The sequence below is a fragment of the Ochotona curzoniae genome, unplaced genomic scaffold, assembly GCF_017591425.1.
Source record: "Ochotona curzoniae isolate NIBS_2020 unplaced genomic scaffold, NIBS_Ocur_1.0 contig_50, whole genome shotgun sequence".
In the NCBI taxonomy this organism is placed as follows: Eukaryota; Metazoa; Chordata; class Mammalia; order Lagomorpha; family Ochotonidae; genus Ochotona; species Ochotona curzoniae.
Window position 1 is genome coordinate 5,048,381 of NW_024466446.1, and position 19,536 is coordinate 5,067,916.

At 40.3% G+C, this 19,536-nt stretch overlaps 1 protein-coding gene across 4 annotated transcripts in view; it reads right to left on the reverse strand.

The window, feature by feature from the left end:
- ERCC6L2 (ERCC excision repair 6 like 2) overlaps window positions 1–19,536 on the reverse strand; it is a 62,706-nt gene that overhangs the window by 40,435 nt on the left and 2,735 nt on the right. For all 4 annotated transcript variants that reach the window (XM_040988867.1, XM_040988868.1, XM_040988866.1 and 1 more), the window contains 3 exons: window positions 10,088–10,210; window positions 2,283–2,476; window positions 307–468 (listed from right to left, as the gene is read on the reverse strand). In XM_040988867.1, coding sequence (XP_040844801.1) covers window positions 307–468; window positions 2,283–2,476; window positions 10,088–10,210 — 479 coding nt within the window. The remainder of the gene's footprint in view (window positions 1–306; window positions 469–2,282; window positions 2,477–10,087; window positions 10,211–19,536) is intronic.

The following is a 19,536-nucleotide window of genomic DNA, read 5'->3' on the forward strand; positions in this document are numbered from 1 at the left end:
ACACTAACCTGCTTGCCTACTTGCAATCACAAAAACAGAAGCCAATGAGTGGAATGTTCTTTCTGTTTTTGTCAGTTTCAGCCGATAAAATGATGACGAAATGGAAGGACGCCAGTGAATGGTTACTTCAAGGACCACGAGAAACACACAATGATGGATTTCCAAAGGTCAACCCTTTGCACCACATTTGGGATCAATGCTACCGTAAATAAGGTAAATGATTCTTTTCTTCAGGAATGGTCGGCAGACACGGTAGCCTTAAGCGAATGGAGTAGTCAATCATTTCAAAACAAAGGCTTCACTCACCAGTCCATCACGCACCACAGCTCCTTCATGTTGTTCTGGAGAATGGTTCCGGTGAGGCCGATGCGGACGCTGCATTTCAGGGCCTTCATGACTTCCGTCACCCGGGCCGTGGGGTTCTTGATTCGATGCGCCTCATCCACGACGACAGCGGCCCACTCCAGACTGCAGCGTGGAACAGGACAGGAGAGCGATCAGACAGCTTCCCTTTCCCGCTCCATACAAGGTTTAGAGAGCTTCACAGAAGGTGCGGAAAGTGTAGAAGGTTCTGGAGGATTTTCAAATTTGGGCTGATTTGATTAGCTTCTGACCTGGTTAGTTAAGTGCTCATGGATCGGGACAGTCCACAAAACACAACGTGTCTAAGTAGAAGACTAGAGGGAGTAGATATTAAATGTAATGATGATGGAATAAAAACTCTGATTTAAATATCATTAAAATGATGGTAAACACAAGACGATGAGGCCACTGGTAAACTGGCAAGGATATTTACTTCAAGGACCAGGAGTATAATTTTCTAAAAATAACAAATCAGAAATACAAGCCTAAAATACACACACTTGGGAAAAGACACTGCGGCAGCGGTTAGGAGGCTGCTTGGGCTTCCTGCATTGCCCACAGGGGTGGATGGATTCATGTCCCTGTCCCACTCGCAGCTCCAGCGCTCTCCTCACCAGCCCCTGGGGCAGCAGGTGAAGGCTCAAGGACTTGGCTTCCTACCACCCACGCCTGAGCCTGGACTGCGTTCCTACCTCCTAGCTTCAGCTCAGCCAAGGCATGACTATTCCGGGGAGTAAACCAGAAAATGGGAAATCTATCTGTCTTTCAAAACTCTCTGCCTTTCAAATCAATAAAAATATATGATCTTTAAAGTTTTTTTTTAATTTCAGAATGGTTTTAAATTCACAAAGCAAAAATTATAATACAGAGCTCTCATATACCCCACGCTCAATTTACGCTACACTTAACATTCTATATTAATATATTTTCTACAATCAATAGAACACAAGCAGCTTCCTTTAAAGGCTTCATATTTCTATATTTTCCCAATTGAGATAAACAAAAATTTTTAAAAATGAACACAATTCAAAATGTTGAAAACCTGATTAAAAAAAATCACTGCCATGCCATACCCCAAAGATATATACAACTATTGTTAATAATAATAATAAAAAAAAAGATTGTGAAAATTAGGAGATGTAAATAGGGGTTGGCACGTGGCATAGCAAGCTGATCTTTCATCTGCTGTACCAGAATCCTGTGTAGGTACCAGTTCATGTCAAGGCTGCTCCACTTCTGACCCAGCTTCCTGTTAATGGCCCAAGAAAGCAGTGGAGAATGGCCCAAGTGTTTGGGACCCTGCGTCCACATGAGGGAGACTCAGAGGAAGCTCCTGGCTCCTAGATTCAGATCAGCTCAATTCTAGCTGTAACAGCTATTTGGGGAATGAACCAGCAGATGGAAGATCTTTCTCTCGGTCTCTCCTTTCTATAAATCTGCCTTTCCAATAAAAATAAATAAATCTTTGAAAAAGGAGAGATGGAACTAAATAACCTGATTTGATCTTTATACACTGCATATTGTGTTCGCTTATCATTTTGTAACCAACAAATATGCATAACCCAAGTAAAAATAAATGAAATTAAAAATACATATCAACACACATTCATGATTTTTAAAAGTTGCTTGGCTCTGCCTACCAAAATACATTTAGAATTCATTGTTGCCCCAGAAGCATCCACTGAAAGAAGCCAGCATCCCACAGACTTGGGGAAATGGGTGATTTCAGGCAAGTGGCAGGGAGGGTCTGAAGATGAAGAAATTTTCCTTCTCAGAGGGAAATTGTTGCAAACTACTGATTGTAGTGCTTTTGAAACAGAACTAAACCAAACCTAACAATACGTGGAGCGTTATAAATAAGTCATGAGGCACAGGGATCCGCACAACGTGTAACCTAGAATCGCGATCACTCCCACTACCTGTTCAGTTCATCCAGACACAAGCGTAGCGTTTCGTAAGTCGTTAGTGCAACTTCACACTTTCTCTGCTTTATGCGCATCAGTTCATTGTCCTTTTTGTTGCCGTGCAAAACTGTGACCCTGAAATAGCCCCAGGTGTCCAATTCATCTTTCCAATTGTAGAGGACAGAAAGAGGTGCAACTATTAAAAACATCTATAAGAAAAAGAAAAAACAATGTTTAAAAAAACCCCAAGGGGTAAATTCCAAAAGATCAACAGTTCCATTCTTTAATTTTGATACTGTGAGTTAATAAATGCAGCTAAGTGGTTATATTTTGGACACAGAAGACCTTCAAAAAATACTTCACAGCTTACTTAGTTTTATATTTGTTATCATTACAGATTCCTTTCTTTATTTGGAAGGCAGAGTTAGAGAAAGGGAGAGAGATACAGAAAAGTTATCTTTGATCTGCTGGTTCATTCCCCAAATGGCCACAATGACGAGGACTGGGCCCAGACCAAAGCCAGCAACCAGGAGCTTTACCCAGGTCTCCAAGTACTTAGGCCATCTTCTGCTGCTCTGCCAGGTTCATTGGCAGGAGGCAGGACCGCAAGAGGAGCAGCCAGAATGCCCAGTGCGGACTACACGGGATGTTAGCATCACAGGAGTTAGTTATGCTGCAGGACCATTTAGCTTTTTGTTAGGACAAAACAGATGCCTAAACTTATCCAGAAGAAAAGCTGCCCCACCAAAGTTGTTCAGAGATAACAGAGGAAGAATGGTCCAAAATAGAGAAAAGAGTAAAACCAGGCTCCCTAACACTCAAGATCCAAATGCGGCTGAGCATTCCCCAAGCAGGTGTTATTCCTGAACCGCATGATGCTCTCCTTTCTATTTTATTGTCCTAGTTGGGTCCCTCTAATCCTGGGTTAGGTACTCAGTAAATTCAGTGGAACAATGAAGCAAGTGGAAGAACGCTTTTGCCTCTCCTCCCATTGTGTCAACAACCTCCCCCGATTTATTTCTAAATATTCTACCCTGTCACGTATGACCACGAGGGAAGGGCCCACTTTCCCCACTGACAACCCCTGAACACTTACAGCAGCTTCCATCCCTTCTTGCCAACCTAGAGCTAACACCACAGAAATGCTATCCCTTTTCCTGACAAGGACTTTTCTACTTAAATGGGTCACAACTGTCTGTGGGGAGGTATGTTATACTGTTTCTCAGGGTTTAAAACAAAAACCAAAACAGTAAAGAGAAAAACCAAAAATTCTACCTTAGCTTTTCTCTGGCACCTGCCCCATGACTCTACCTGCAGTAATGACTTTGAGTCATCAATACTTGCCAGCTTTTACTCCTCCTCCTGTTCTCCTGAGCTCCTGTGGACAGGAACTTAACAAAACCACGAACATCTCTCTCTTACTCTTCACATGAACGTAGGTGCTTCCTATCTACATCTTACCTTGCAGTCATCAATCATGTTCACATTTTAAAGCTTTTATCTTTATATTTAATGTTATATCTAAATTATTAATTTTTTTGTATTCTATTAGACAAAAATGCTGGACCACAATCCCATCTGAGCACTGCTGGCAGTTATTTAGTTGATGGTCATTTATCAAAGGTGCCAAGGAATCTAAAAGCTCCTAGCAAGGGCTTTAAGATTTCAGAAGAGATTTAAAAATTGAAGGTGTTAACACAATTCTTTGATAGTTCATAACTGGTTTTCCAAATCATGAAAAATCAATGAAATGGTTTAATAACTCACTTTAGTACTGAAAGAGGTCAAAGAACTCAGTTATGATATCATATAACATCCAATATCCAGAGAAAATATATAAAAACTCAGTGTTTATTAGCACGCTGTAAGTGGCATTTTAAATAAGCTTTTCTTAAGCAAATAATGCCAAGCCAAAAAAATGAAAACCCTTGTCCAATTGCTAAGTCACCATACACAAAACTACCATCGGGTTACTTCCTATTCTGAAGCTAATGCAAAATTCTATAAAACAGCGCCTAATATGCAACACAAATAAATTTCACCCACTTAATTTTATTTTAAAAAATCAGAACAAACTAGATTATACCGTGTAGAGAATATTAAATCACTCTCATCTCAGTGAGTTAAGTTAATTATTAAGGAAATTACTAGTAAATTTTCATTCCTAAACACCACAGCCTTAGAAAAATGATGGGAGTGTGAACTTCAACTAGGTATTCAAAGATGTTTGATGTGTGATAATTTCTGTGGTAGTGATAAGAAGTAGTAACTCCATTAATCAACTACCACCATCACCACTGGGCACTTACTGCATATTAAAGATTATGCACACTATTTTACAGATAACAACACGGGGACTTTAAAGAGAAATGCTGTGAAGTGGAAAGACTTAGTATGTCCATTTTACAGATGAGAAATTTTTAGGTAGAGCAGTGCTGAGTAATATGCCCATGGTCACTCCATGATCAATGGCAAAGTATCTGAACCTAGGCCTAATTCTCATCTCTTAACCACCACTACGCATCACATTAGAGCCTTTGACCAAAAAGCCTATGTCCCTGAGACACCTAGCTTACTTACCACTGTAACTCCAGTACTTTCTATAGAGCTTGGGAAACAGAAGGTGTGAGACTGACGAGCGAATTAACACACGAGAACACACATGGTAGTGCTGAGTCAGGAGTTGCCATGTATAACTAGAAAACAATGGCAGATCAACAGAGCTGCCAACAGGTTTTACGCGGGCATATGTGGGATAGCAAAGGGAACAAAGAAATTGTGCTTTTACAGAAAAAATCACAGAAATAAAATTAGAATTTTTACCTCCCCCCAAAAATAAAGTTCTAAAAAAATCTATCACGCATTTTATCTCCACCAATCTTTAACTCTTTCAAAACGGCCAAACCAATTAATTTACAGCCATGGTTGATAGTGCTTGATTTTGTTCACTGCTATAATTTAATTATACAGGGATTTTGGGGGTTTTAAGTTTTTTTTAAAAAAAATTTTTAGGAGTTTCATTTTACAATTCACTAAGGTCTAAATCCTTCTGATAACATCACAGTAATATCAAAATTCGACCAACATTATCAAAGAAATTATAGACCAAGGTGAGAAATTTCAAACCTTATAAAAGAGACCTAAATGACAGATAGGAGAGTGGGAATCACAAGCAAAATTATTATCAGTTGCAGAAAATGTTAAGTAAACCAATGAAAGAAATGATAAATCGACCATTTTGAATAGCAAAAGAATTGAGAAGCTAGAATTTCAAAATATTCATGACCTATATATACACATGTACTCACGTTTATATATATATGATCAGTTTAGAAATGAAGCAGAAATTTTATTTATAGTAGCAACCAGAAAGATATAATTCTTACTAAACTTAATGAATAAGACACAGTCATACAAAAATTATAAACTCTTAATAGCCTGAAATAAAATAGGAACAAACTATATGGTTATTCTTGGGCATTTATATTATGATATACACATATACAGGAGATAAATATGGATATATATACATATACATATGAGATATATAGTCTCTGTATTATAGAGATGTTCATCCTCTAAATAAGCTGACAAATTCAATGTAATACCAACTTAAATGTCATTAGGGAGAAATTTGAGAAAACTTACTTTTTAACAAGTTGAGAAAATTTGTGGAGACTCTACTATCAAACATTAAAACAAAGAGCAAAAACACACTGGAAGGAAATGAACAATTAAAGCAACAAAACAATGTTTCGACTCAAATACCTAAATGAGTTTATTTTAAAACTTGCTCTTCAAATTATTGTGGAAAAGAGAATTTATTCAGTAAATAACATTAAGATAATTGGCTAACCACCTGGCACAAAGAAAGCCAAATTACCTGGCACAAAATAAACTCTAGCTAAAACATTGTAAAGCTACAAAATTAAATCACACTTTATAAATAAAGAATCATGGATTACTTTATTTGCAATTATAGACTATAAAAGCCTTTTCTGGGCACATACAAAACACTCAAACTATAAAATGAGGTTAACTATCTGCCAATTTTTTTAAAATCCATAAGTATTTCAAAAACGAACTCTGATACAGTAGTTAAGAAATATTTTTAAAGCATATAATACACGAAAGGGTAATGTACAGAACATATGCATGTGGACTTATTAATCAACATCTGAGGTTAACAAAAGACTAGATGTAAAAATGGCTTGTGATCATCTGGAATAATACTCAATTTATAAAGCAATGCAAATAAAAGCAAGACATATTTCATAAATCTGAGACATAAATTTATAGTTCATTACTAAGGTAGATGAAAAGTTAGGAAGATAAAAAGTTATGCAACATTGCTGGTTGAATAAATTATTACAATTTGCTGAAAGGACAATCTGATTCCAGATATCCAAATGTAATATGAAAATATACACAATTCCATTATCACTCACTATGCAATTTCAGTACCAAGAATTTATCCTACATGAATTGTACAGGTTACTAAAACTTAAGAATCTACCTACAGTAGATTCACATACAACATAACACTGTCAGTTCATACTACAAAGAGCTGAAATATGGTAAATAAAAGAACTGAAAAACATTTTTGCTTAAGCGTCATCTAAAGTATTCTGGTAGCGGTACTGCGACTGCTAGAAAAATCTGCCTCCACGGCATTAATTATTAATTTTATATAGAACTTAAGAATTTACTCATTAGTTTTCATAAAGAGTGAATTTCAAACTAAACTTGGCATAAATCCAAAGAGTCATTCCAAGAATCAATAGTTGAAATGCATAGTTTGTTTCTTTTGCTTCAGGAATTTCTTCTTGGCACAAAACATCCATTTCATGCTTTCTTAAATGACTCACACTTGAGAAGTTTTTGAACCTATATTAGATGTATCATATCACACACACATACCTCAATTTCATCACTCCTTAACTTGCAATTTTTAACTGGTAAAATGACTTTTTTTCAAGGAATTCCAACACTAATTTTTCAAACTCTATTCCAACCCTTGGCATTAACAAAAAAACTAAAAGAACTTGTCTTTTCCCTAGCTACTGTGAGGAGTGACTCAAACATTGGTCCTGGAGATAAGACCCCCACCATTTTAAATGTCTACCTCCCCTTTAGGTTCAAATTTTACTATCATTTTACTATCTGCCAAGCTACTGTAACCTGGCAACCTGTTTTCCACCAATCTGCTGTAACTTTGTGACCCTGTTCCCACCAATCGGCTGTAACCTCATGGTACCGTATCTTACGGCCCTATCCACCAATCCCCTGCAGCCCCTCCTCCTAGTACCTGCCTTCTGCTGCATCTACCAATCCCCTGTGGCTTGCCATTGTCCTTTCCACCAATCCCTCTCTGCCCTATGTTACTCTTCCCCTGGACATAAAAGCATTATCCTACATGTGTGCCACTCCCTTCTGGGCTGTCTCTGTCTCTCCCTCTCTTCCCTTGGAGCCCCTTGCTGTCTCTATGGCAGGAGACCTCTCTCTTCCTCTCTCTGCCTTCCCACAGCCGTCTTCCTCTGTCCTGCTTTCTCGCCCATTCCTCGCAGCTGCCTCTCCCGCTGGAATCTTGGGTTAATGGTGGAAAATTCCTAATAGCTATTTCATAACCCATGTTTTTAAATGCCCACTGTTACAGATGGACCAATATAAACCTATTGTGTTTTTTTCTTTGCATTTATTTCTGGGAACTACTGTAAGATACCACCAGTGATGCCACCAAAAACTCTGAGTTATATTTTAAATGACTAACTAGATACCTGTCTGCATTGATGTCAATGAAACAGAAGAGTAAGTAAAAAATTATTTCCTAATGGTGCTAGAATAAGTGGAGGGTCACCCCCAACCCGCTGGGACATTTGTAGAGCAAGTGGGAATGCCACATTGAAAGAACTAATCCCACATCTGTGAAGGAGAAAACTTTTTCTTACTTTCTTATTATTTAAAAAACTGATTTTCTTCACTGGCTTAACACTCTATTAGATAAATACCAACACTCAGCAAGTAGAAAGTAGCAGAAAAATAACAACAAAAACCAAAGACCTCCAAACAAAGACTTTTCACAATAATCCAATCCTAGAATGTCACCCCCATAGCTACGGATGACATTATCACAAATTAGGAGAAAATGGTGTTTGTCTTCTGGGGACCGGCTGAGCTCACTAAGCATAGTGGTTTCACATCCATTTAGTTGTAGAAGACAAGGAATTCATTCTTCTCTATGGATGAGTACTATTCGATAGTACATACGTATCATATTGATGCCTTGATTGTATTGAGAAATATTTCTTCCATTCTCTACTTGCTTCTGGTTTTCATAATGAAAAGATGCAGTATTTTTATCACACACTTAATCTGCATCTATTAAGATCATCATATGACTTTTATTCCTCAGCTTGATAATGTATTGTGTTTATGGACCTGCGTGTGTTGAACCATCCCTGCACACCAGGATTCATACACGGATTCATGCCTGGTCTGGGTGAATGACCGTGTGGAGGTGTTGCTGCTGGATTCAGCTGGCTGGTATTCTGTGCATGTGTGTTCCTCTGGCATACTGATCTTTGATTCTCATTTTCTGTTGTATTATTTCGGGTTTGGGAACTAGGGTGATACTGGCCTCATACAAGGAGTTTAGGAAGACTTTCAATGTTGTGAACAGTTTGAGAACTGGATTAGTTATAAGCTGCTTGGTAGAATTCTTTTAAAACATGAGCTTTTCTAGAAGGAATTTTCAAACTGCAACAAATAAAGCAAAACAACAGAACTCAACGGAACAGCTGAGACAGGAAAGAGGGCTGGGGCCAAAACAGCTCAGCACTTCCAGGAAGGAACAATCTTAACTCCGAAGCTCAGAAGACAAGGCCAGATCAGGAACCAACTTCCTCTACATAGAGCAGGCGGCAGGCCTCCTAAGCAAAAAGTTATGTGGAAGAATTCCACAGTGAGTGTTATGGTTAAGGGAAAACTGATTCTCAGGTTCAAAAAACCACACATAGATTTTTTTGAATACCTAAACACTTCAGATCAAATGCAGAAAATTTCCTTCCAAGGAAAAGAAATTAATTTGTCATAGGAACTTCTACTGTACAGAATGACAGAAGACAATGAAATTATTTTAGTGAAGTTGGAAGACAAAATGTTCAGATAAGTTGTCAAGTATAATAGCCATGTACAAGTGCACGAAATTTCCAAAGAACTGAAGACATTAAGCCGAAAGTACTACTAACAAGAAGAAATGAGCATGCCACTGTTTTAATAGGAAAGTCATTTATTTTATTTTTTTAATTTTTTTGACAAGAATGCTGTATCCTCAGAGACGTGCATTCAGGAGGGAGAATGCTGAGGCAGCGTCCTGACCAGCGTTTCCGGTCACGTACAGGTAACGTCTGTTTCATCTGGGGGAACATGACCCGTCGGCTAAGCAACTCGATTTCTCAATGATGCGCCTTTGCTACCAGTACTGATGACCTGCTCCTCTCCATCACGTAAGTAAGAATGATCAACTTTACAGACACATTCATGGGAGTTTAACAAATCAGGGTAAACCATATGAATCCAGTCAACAACAGATTAAAACCTCAAACAACTTCAACCTGAAATTATACTCTGCCATTTCTAAGAGTCAATCAGATTTTCCTTGGACATCGGTCATCCTTCAAAAACAGGACGGATGTTTTACTAACACCTTTGAATCACACGTCACAGCTCTCGCTGCGTTCTGTGATTACTGTTTGTTGACTCTCACAACGTTAACTACAGGACTGAGGATTTCTAGATTTGTATTTATTTATTTATTTTACCTTTTTTGTCACAGAAGGAAGAGGTTCCTTTTTCATGCTTCTTAGTAAAAACTCCGGCATGTTATTTTCAATATCCTCACGAGTTCCCTTTTTGCGCAAAACTGCAGCCAGAAATGCAATAACCTGGCAAAGAAAAAAACGCCTTGGTAAGCCACTGTGCGTGATGTATCATCACATAAAACTGCTCCGCTGACAGAACACATTAATGACAATCTATGCGCAGGGAGGCCTGGTGGTAGAAAACCTTAACATAAGGCTTTCACACTGATTTTATTCATATTTTATAAATAAATCTATGGTAATGTTACCTTTGAGTGCATCTTTTCTAGAAACCCTTATGTTGTTGCCATTTCTTCCATGGTAAGTTCTACCTACTCAAAGAATTCTTCCTTAGTTCTTCAGTTGAGATGTTGCCTTCTTAGTTGTTTTTATCCATGGAAACTATCTCCTAATAGCCTACCAGAATAACCTGTATACATTCTTCTCTCCTTGCAGCAAATAAACTCGTTAAAGGGCATATTTTGCTCATAAGCCTGTGGCCTTCTGTTATCTAGTAAATATAGGTGGAATGCTGGAATGTTATTTTAAGATAGGGTAATATAATCTATCAATACACACATCATTTTGAATAACTGTTCTCCAAGAATCCAATGAAAAAGACAGGCAGGAAAAAGGAAACAACCATGTGTGATGGAGACCGTTAGTGAGCCGACCTGAACTTGTCCTGTTTAGCTGTCACTGCCTGGCAGCTAACTGAACTTGAGCAAGGTAGTCAGCCCTCCTGAATAACGGCAGAAAGAACATGCACGGCTATTTGAAAGATTAGGCATCCATATGGGAGGAAAGAACTAATCATGACCCTACAAAAATAAATTACAAAAAGATTAAGACAAAGGGAAAAAAAAAAAAGAACATGGATTTGGATACCTTTAACCCAAATCCCCAATGATAAAACATTTTTTAAAAAGTAAGCAAAACAGGGCCCAGCACAGCTGCCTAGCAGCTAAAGTCCTAGCCTTGAGCACACTGGGATACCATATGGGCGCTGGTTCTAATCTCGGCAGCCCCGCTTCCCATCCAGCTTCCTGCTTGTGGCCTGGGAAAGCAGTTGAGGACAGCCCAAAACCTTGGGACCCTGCACCCATGTGGGAGACCCGGAAGAGGTTCCTGGCTCCTGGCTTTGGATTGGTGCACACCTGCAGTTGCACTCTCTTGGGTAGTGAATCATTGGACAGAACATCTTCCTCTCTGTCTTTCCTCCTCCCTGTCTATCGGACTTTGCAATAAAAATAAAATAAATCTTAAAAAAAATTAAGGAACAAAAAAACCCCTACAAGCTAGTATCTGCCCAGCTACTCCACTTCCCTTCCAGCTTCTTGTTTATGGCCTGGTTAAGCTGGGGAGGACGGCCCAAAGCCTTGGGACCCTGCATCCACATGGGAGACCCAGAAGAAACCCCTGGCTCCTGGCTTTGAATCAGCTCAGCTCCAGCCATTGCAGCCATTTGTGGAGCGAACCAGTAGATGGAGGATCTTTCTATCTCTTTTGCCTGTAAATCAGATCTGCCATTTCAATAACAATAAATAAATCTTTAAAAATACAATAATGCATTATTGTGTAATTAAAATTCTGTTCTTGTAAAGAGTATGTTAAATGTCAAGTGAAAATACATGTCATTGACTCAGGAACCATTTTTGTAGCCTCATTCTTGGCTTTGTTTCCAATAGACAATGCTACACAACTTGAAGAAGTTTGTTTCAAATTCTAAAAATTGGTTCCAAAAGCTCCTGAAATTCAGTTTTTTCAGAACATGCATTTTCCATGAACTTTCTGAAGAGCCTTACATATTACAATAAACAAAGTAGATTTTGAGCAAATTATGCTGTCTGAAAGGCTAAAAATTATATCTAAAAATGTGCAAAACTTGTCCTCTGTTTTAGAATAAGCTAATAAAACTATATTCTAATTTGCAAGATTTATAGCAGAACTTGGGATTCTGACAAATCAGCTTTATCTTAGCTGTGTGACATAGAGCAATTAATGTTCATTTCTATAAATTCCAATTTTTTCATCAATGAAAAGGAGGCAATAATGCCTAATTAATATGAACTTCAATGGAAAATGTCTTCAATAGAGACTGATGTAAGAGATAATTAAATATAAACTGCATCCATGAAAACATACTGTTACCCAGGTGAACTAAAGTAAGAATATAATTGCTACCTACTGTATAGCAGGCACTGTGCTAGTTGTTGGGACGGTCTAGACAAAAGGCTATTTCTATTATTCAATGACATCAAAGCATCTTTTTTTCTTGTAGAAAGGGTGGGTAAGGAGGTAGACCTTGCAGTACTGAAGAAATTCAGTTAAGAAAAGATAAACAGAAAATAAAGTTATGGAAAGGAGCCAGCAAGACATTCATGCAAGCCGACTCACTGACACAGAGCACAGATTAGAGACAGGAAAGATGTTCAACAAAGGACTGAATTTAAAAATCTTCAAATATGTTTATTTTGACCTCTTTGAGCTATGCCCACAATTTCCATTTATGAATGTCCTAGGGGGTTGTGTTGTTTATGTTTTATATTCAGAAGAATGTAACCTAAGTTTGGAGTTACTGAACTCCTGAGGATGTAGACATGCACGTTTGGAGGATCTAACCACTTCTTGGAATGTAATTTAATCCTGAATCATAGAAACTTTATAATTAAAATAATTGAAAGTTTAAAGTTTGGGTAATGGTAGCAATGACGCAGAAGGGACATCAGGAAAGTTCCCAGGGTGAAACCCTCTAATGCATTCATTACACACACAGGTGCAAAATTAATGGTCAGAAGGCATTGAGCTCTATCATTAAAATCTGTGTGATTCACTATTGTGATTATACCTTAGCTAAAGCTACACATGTGCACACTTTTTTGTTTTTTTTTAATTTTAGGGAACTAGTCCTCAAAGGCAAGGCTGGAAGGAGACCTACCAGAGAGTTTATAAAATAATGCGATGTATGATCTAACCCACTGCTGCGTTTTTATCTATAGAGTACAGGAAAATCATAATCCTGACTACGATAACTTGTAATTCATTTGAGATGATACATATATGCATATATATAATCTTAATTCTAATTTCGTTTTTCTAGTAAAGCGTGTACAGTGTACACTCCTCTGAGAAGTGGCTCTGTCCCTTCCTGCAGCCTCTTGCAAGTGCGCACCGTGGGGCAGCAGAGGACCACTCCTGTCCTTGGCTCCCTGCCGCCCAGGAGGGAGCTGTGCACTGAGCTCTGACTTTCCTCCTCTGCGAAGGGAGAGGGAATGCATGTCCGGAAAGACCCAGCAGCCCATCAATGTTTTAATCCACAGCAGATGAGCGCAAAATTTACAATAAAGGTTCCACACACCTAAGCTTTCAAACAAATGTGCCTTACTGTGGAGTAGTTCTGAAAGGAACAATGGTACGCCTTTAGGTCAGTCATCTGTGGCAGAGGACAAGGAGCCAGCCCCCAGGACAGCCTGTTCACAGGCTCTGTCCTAAGTCTGTGGGACAAGTGCGTCTACTATAGGCCACCTCTCCACACGCACGGTCAGCTCAGGACGGACAGCATGCATCCAAGGCTGCCCAACAGCACGACCTACCCTGGGACCAGAACAGACACTGCTGTACTACTTTTCTTTCTTAGGTGACAAAATGAGGAATTTTGCACTCAAATTCCCTCCCAAGTAGCTTCATTTCTTTGTCCAATCAAAAGTGACATTAAAATGGTGGTACATTATTAGTGTTAAACATGGGCCTAAATGGCCAGGAGGAAGCTTCCTACGTAAAGGTATGTTTATTATCTTGGCTGTGGTGAGGAGGTGAAAATTTCTTGGCCGTAGGTACTGGTATTAAAAATCCAGCCAATTTGTATGCTAACAGACTTCATTGTATGTCAGCTGCACTTCAATGAAGTATACAAGGAACATAAAAACACATTCATGCACACCTCCCTTAGAAATTCTAAGATTAAAAAGGCTGACAAAACCACACTGCGGCAAGGATATGGAGCAACCCTAACTCTTACTCAGAGCCTGCGGGCACACAAAGCAGTACAAACACCTGGGGAAAAACTGCACCCACTTCTAACACAACCAAGCGGGCATCAGTCCTAACACCAAGCAACCTCGTTCCCAAAGGCTGACCACAATGCAATGACTATACAAGGGGTTTCTTTGGGAGAGTTTATAAAACCTTCATTCATAAAAGCTGAAAACAGCTCAGCTGGTTCATTACCAAGAACAAAATAAAGCTGTATAATGGAATCCTACATAGCAATGAAATGGAACAAACTATGCACTCAGCAACATGGATGCATTGCAAAAACTATGATGTTCAGTGAAAGAAGCCATAGACAAGGGTGTCGCCAAGGCTTCTTTCCTGAACATACTGTTGCAGCGGGCAGCCACACACACACACACCCTCCAGACTTGCCTGGCACCGCCAGAACCCCCAGCCCTGCCACAAGAACATCCCCACCCCATGTCCCCACCGCTGCTGTCTGCAGTAACAGTGGAAGAAGATAGAGACAAGCCTTCAGCATTCAACCGGGGATGGAGCGAGGAGGGCCTAACCAGCTAACACCCACAGACACAGCATTAGAAAAAAGCCTAGAGTTAAGAAGACCACCCTTCAAACGTGAGGGCTCTTCTGCTGTCAGCTGGACGGTGCCAGAGCCACAATTATCAACACAGACACACATAAGGGCGAAAGAGTAAGGCAACCAACATCACAGAAGGGACAACAATGCTTTAGTTTCTGATTTCAAGGAAAGGAACATGGACAAAATCCCCACCCCCCAAAAAAAATTCAAAAGAAGGGCAGGCATTTGGCCTCATGGTTAAGATACCAGCTGGGGGAATCTGGTGGTCTAGCGGCAAAATCCTCATCTTGCATGTGCCAGGATCGCATATGCCAGCCTCTCCACTTCCCATCCAGTTCCCTGCTTGTGGCCTGGGAAAGCAGTGGAGGATGACCCAAAGCCTTGGGATCCTGCACCCACGTGAGAGTCCTGGAAGAGGCTCCCGGCTCTGGATCAGCTCAGCTCGGGCCATTGTGGCCTCTTGGGGAGTGAACCAGCGCACAGAAGATCTTTCTCTGTGTCTCTCTTTCTCTCTCTGTGTATTTGCCTTTCCAATAAAAATAAATAAATCCTAAAGAAAAAAAAAAAACAGAAAAAAGCGGGAGCACCTGTCTCTTTCTCCTGATTCCAGCTTTCTCCTAACGTAAAAGCTGGAATACAGCAGTGAAGGCTCAAGGCTTTAGGTCTCTGCTGTCCACATGCATGACCTGGATTGAGTTTCCAACTCTCGACTTCAGTTCCCTGACCACTGTAGGAATTTGGGGAGTGAACGAGTCTATAGAAGCTCTCTCTCCAGCTCTGTTTTGCTCTCTCTGTATTTGAGAAAGTACATTTTTAGCAAAATCAAAAAGATGCAAGCGAAAACAACAGTGAAACAAAATTAAGAAATCAATGCATCCTGTGAACAAGATGAGCAGAAGGAAGATGTCTGAATGGAACATGAGACTTCTGAAATGTCCTGATGGGAGGAAGAGAAAAAGAAGAAATGAAGAATGAACACAGCCTCTGGCACCTTGGACACACCACAAAATGAACTGATCTTCGACTTCTGGGGATCTCTGAGAGGGGAGTAGCGAAGGCTGGGAAACCCTCTCCAACAAGGCAACAGCTGAAAACTTCTCTAGTGGGGACGAGCACAGGGACACACAAGTGCAGGAGACATGGAGCCCACCGAGGCTTTCTGCATCTTCACCAGCATACATTAAAGGGAATTCTGAAATCTGCAAGAGAGACACCAGGTCTTGTAAGAGTACCCCCATAAGAATAACACGTTTGTTCAACAGAAAGCTAATGAACCATGATGGAATAAAATAATACATTCCAACTTCTAAAGAAAAAAAAAAAAGAGTACCTTAGCCAGCAAAGCTTTCTTTCATAAATGAAGGAAAAATGAAGACTTTCCAAGACAAGCAGAAACTAAAGGACTTCATCACTGGCAGACCAGCCATCAAAAGACAAATGAAGGAGCCCAACATTAAAGGAAGATAGTTATTGCCACAGAGACGTGAAGCAGCGAGGCCCACCAGAAGACCAACGGATATTAAAATAAACACAGCAAGCCATTTTAGTGATAGAAGCAAGTCATTACTTATAACTTTAAAAGTAAGTAGTCCAAACTCCCCAATTAGGTTACAGACTTGCTGAATGAATGAGACAGCGAGTGAAAGAGAGACAGAAAGAGCGAGCGTGCACCACACATCCAATGAAACGCTACCTACAAGAAACTCACCTCACACCAACGGAAGGCAGAATAGAAAACAACAGTCTATGTACACAGACCCCATACGTGAGCAAAAGCTACAATTACAGATAAAATAGACCTTCAATTTAACAAAATATGACTGTTATAAATGTATATGTCAGGGCACTCAGTTCTATAAAACAAACATTATTTAATCTAAAAGAAGAGAAAGACTCCAGCATAGTGGACCAGTGAGCAGATTATCCAGTCAAAAAAAAAAAAAAAACCAAAATTAACAAACGTGAGTAAAATTAACAAACGTGAGTTAAACCACCCCATTGGTCAAATGACTCTAACAGAAATTTCCAGAACCTTTCACCCAACAGATGCAATGTACACATTCCTTTCATTACCATATGGAATGTTCTCTGGAATAGAATGTGTATTGGGCCACACAACAAGTCTCAACAAAGTAAATGAAAAAAAAAAAAAAAGCCAAATCATGTCAAGTATCTTCTCTGAGCACAAGGGAATAAAACCAACAAACACCTGAATGAACGGTGGGGTCTGTGAGGGGGCTGTTCGCCACAGCAGTCAGGAGACGCATTGCCTCCAGAGGTGTGCTTGGCTCTGAGCTCCAGGCTCCTGCCAGTGCAAATCCTGGGAGGCCACACTGGTGAACGGAGTCCTGCCTCCCAGGTGGGAGAGCTGCATGGTCATCCAGCCGACAGCTTCACCCTGACCTAGTCCTAGGAAGTGAGGGCATTTGGGGAGTGCACCACTGGATGGGAATTCTATACAGGCCCATTTGTCTTTCTCTGTCCCCTTCTCCATCTTTTATAAAAAAAAAAAGGGGGGGGGGAGCCAATATTGTGGCATAGTGGGAAAAGCCACCATACGCAACGCTGACATACTATAGGCAGGGATTCCTGCCTCAGGTGTTAATGGCTCGAGTGTCTGAGTCCTTGCTGTCCACACAGAGAACACAGATGAAGCTCCTGGCTTCAGGTTATCTCAGGGGCGGAAGAGCAGGTACAAGAAGATATGACTCCTTCTCTGTCTTTCCCACTCCACAACTCTGACTTCCAAAATAAATGAACCAATCTTTTTAAAAAAAGATTTATATATAAAAAAAGCCTTATTAAAAATTTAAAAGTTACCTGAAACAAACTGAAATGAAAACGCAACATACTAAAACTTTTGGATACCTAAAAAGGAACCCCATTGGAGGCTGTCTTTTAGCAGTAAAAACCTACTTCAAAAAGTAGAAAGATCCCAAAGATCTGTGGTTTAAAAAAAAGTTATAGTTTTCATGCATGAAAAAATCCATTTCTAAGACAGTAGTCACTATGTGACTTCATGTTTTGCCTATTTCTAAATGTGTGTGTTTTTAATCAATAGCCAGGTATATATGATGAATGTGTGTATATACATACACTCAAATCTACATGTGTGTGTATATATATATATATACGAATATGTTGTCTTCAAACTATTCTCTGTTAACAAGACTTTTCCAGTTCACTTAAAAAATATTCCAATGGGCCCTGGTTCTAACCCTGGCAGCCCAGCTTCCCATCCAGCTCCCTGCCTGTGGCCTGGGAAAGCCACAGAGCATGGCCCGGGTCTTTGGGATCCTGCAGCCTTGTGGGAGAGAAGGCTCCTGATTCTTGGCTTCAGAACATCTTGGCCCAGGCAACTGTGGTCATTTAGAGAGTGGAGCAGTGGATGGAAGATCTTTCTGGCTCACCTTCAAGTAAATCTTAAAAAAAGATATTCCTTGTAAGATTCCAGATTAGCATGGCCGGGGTTTCAACCCGTGGCTGTGCTTGCAGCTTCCAGCACACGCTGGGAGAAGCAGATGACAGCTCAAGTACATGGGTCCCTGCCACCCACGGGGCAGATTCGGGTTTGCGTCCCGGCCTCCCCGTTTCGGTCTGCTGCAGCCCCAGCAGGCTGGGCATTTGGGCAGTGAGCCAGCCTATGGAAACTCTCTCTGAAGCTGGCTATCTTTATGTCTGTATCTTTCAAATAAAATGGAAACAAACAAAAAAAATCAAGGCTAAAACGTGCACAAGAACCTGAATTGGACTAAGCTCTAGGGGCTACAAAAATGACGGGTCACTTTTGTAAGCACTCTCACATTTCTGATTTCCAGAAGAAAGAGGCATTGGCAATTTGAATTGTGGGAAGAGCATTTTAGCACGGGTGCAAACAGAGGCAGTGTACAGCTAGCCACACAGGGCTTCACTGACCTGTTCATTTTCTTCCAGGACTCATCTGTGTGTCTTGCTCACAGATGGCAGTTTCCAGAATGTTTCTTTACTCTTACCAATGAATTCTCCTGACAAAGCAAATTATTTATTCCACAATTCCCAGACACCTGCAATGTGCAAGCCTGGGCTATCTGCACTGCTTGGGCTTAACGGAGCACAGAGAATCACTAATGCTAATGAACCATGATTACTGACGGGTTTTAGTCTAGCTCTGCACACCTGTGTTTTGCACCCACCAATATTTTTTTCACTATTATGAAATGTTAAATTCAATTTTTCCTTTAATTCTGTGCCCCACTAGCCAGTAAATAAAATAGCTTAAATTCATTATAAGGAAACAGAATCATTTAACCGCAAATGAAGTAACCATTCCTGAAAACCCAGAATGACTGTCAAGTATAGAATCGAGATTCAAACCTAATCCTTCTGAATGACAAACCTATTTGAGAATTGGAAGAAAGGTAAGGTGCTGCGATAGGAGGCAACATCTGGAACAACTGCCAGCAATGCCCAATTCCTGGCATTCACAACCGTGTTTAATCTCCACGAACACCAGCTAGAGCTGGCTACCTCCCTTCCAGTGAACAGAATTCAGCAGCAGGAAGGGGATTCTCTTCTGTGACTGCTAGCTCCTAGCTCTCTCCCCCTGGCCCTCCTGCCGGCCCTCTCTGATGAAGCGAGCTGCTGTGTTGGAAAAGCTCCACAGAAAGATCCGTGTGGCAAGGCAGCAAGGGACGGCTCCAGCCAAGGGCATACAAGAGACCGAGACCTCGGTGGGCCAACTCAGAGGACACAGCATCCTGCAGACCATCGCAGGAGCTCAGAAGTCGATCCTCCCTGGGCCCAGCGAAGCCACACCTGGATTCTAGGCCCCCGAAAA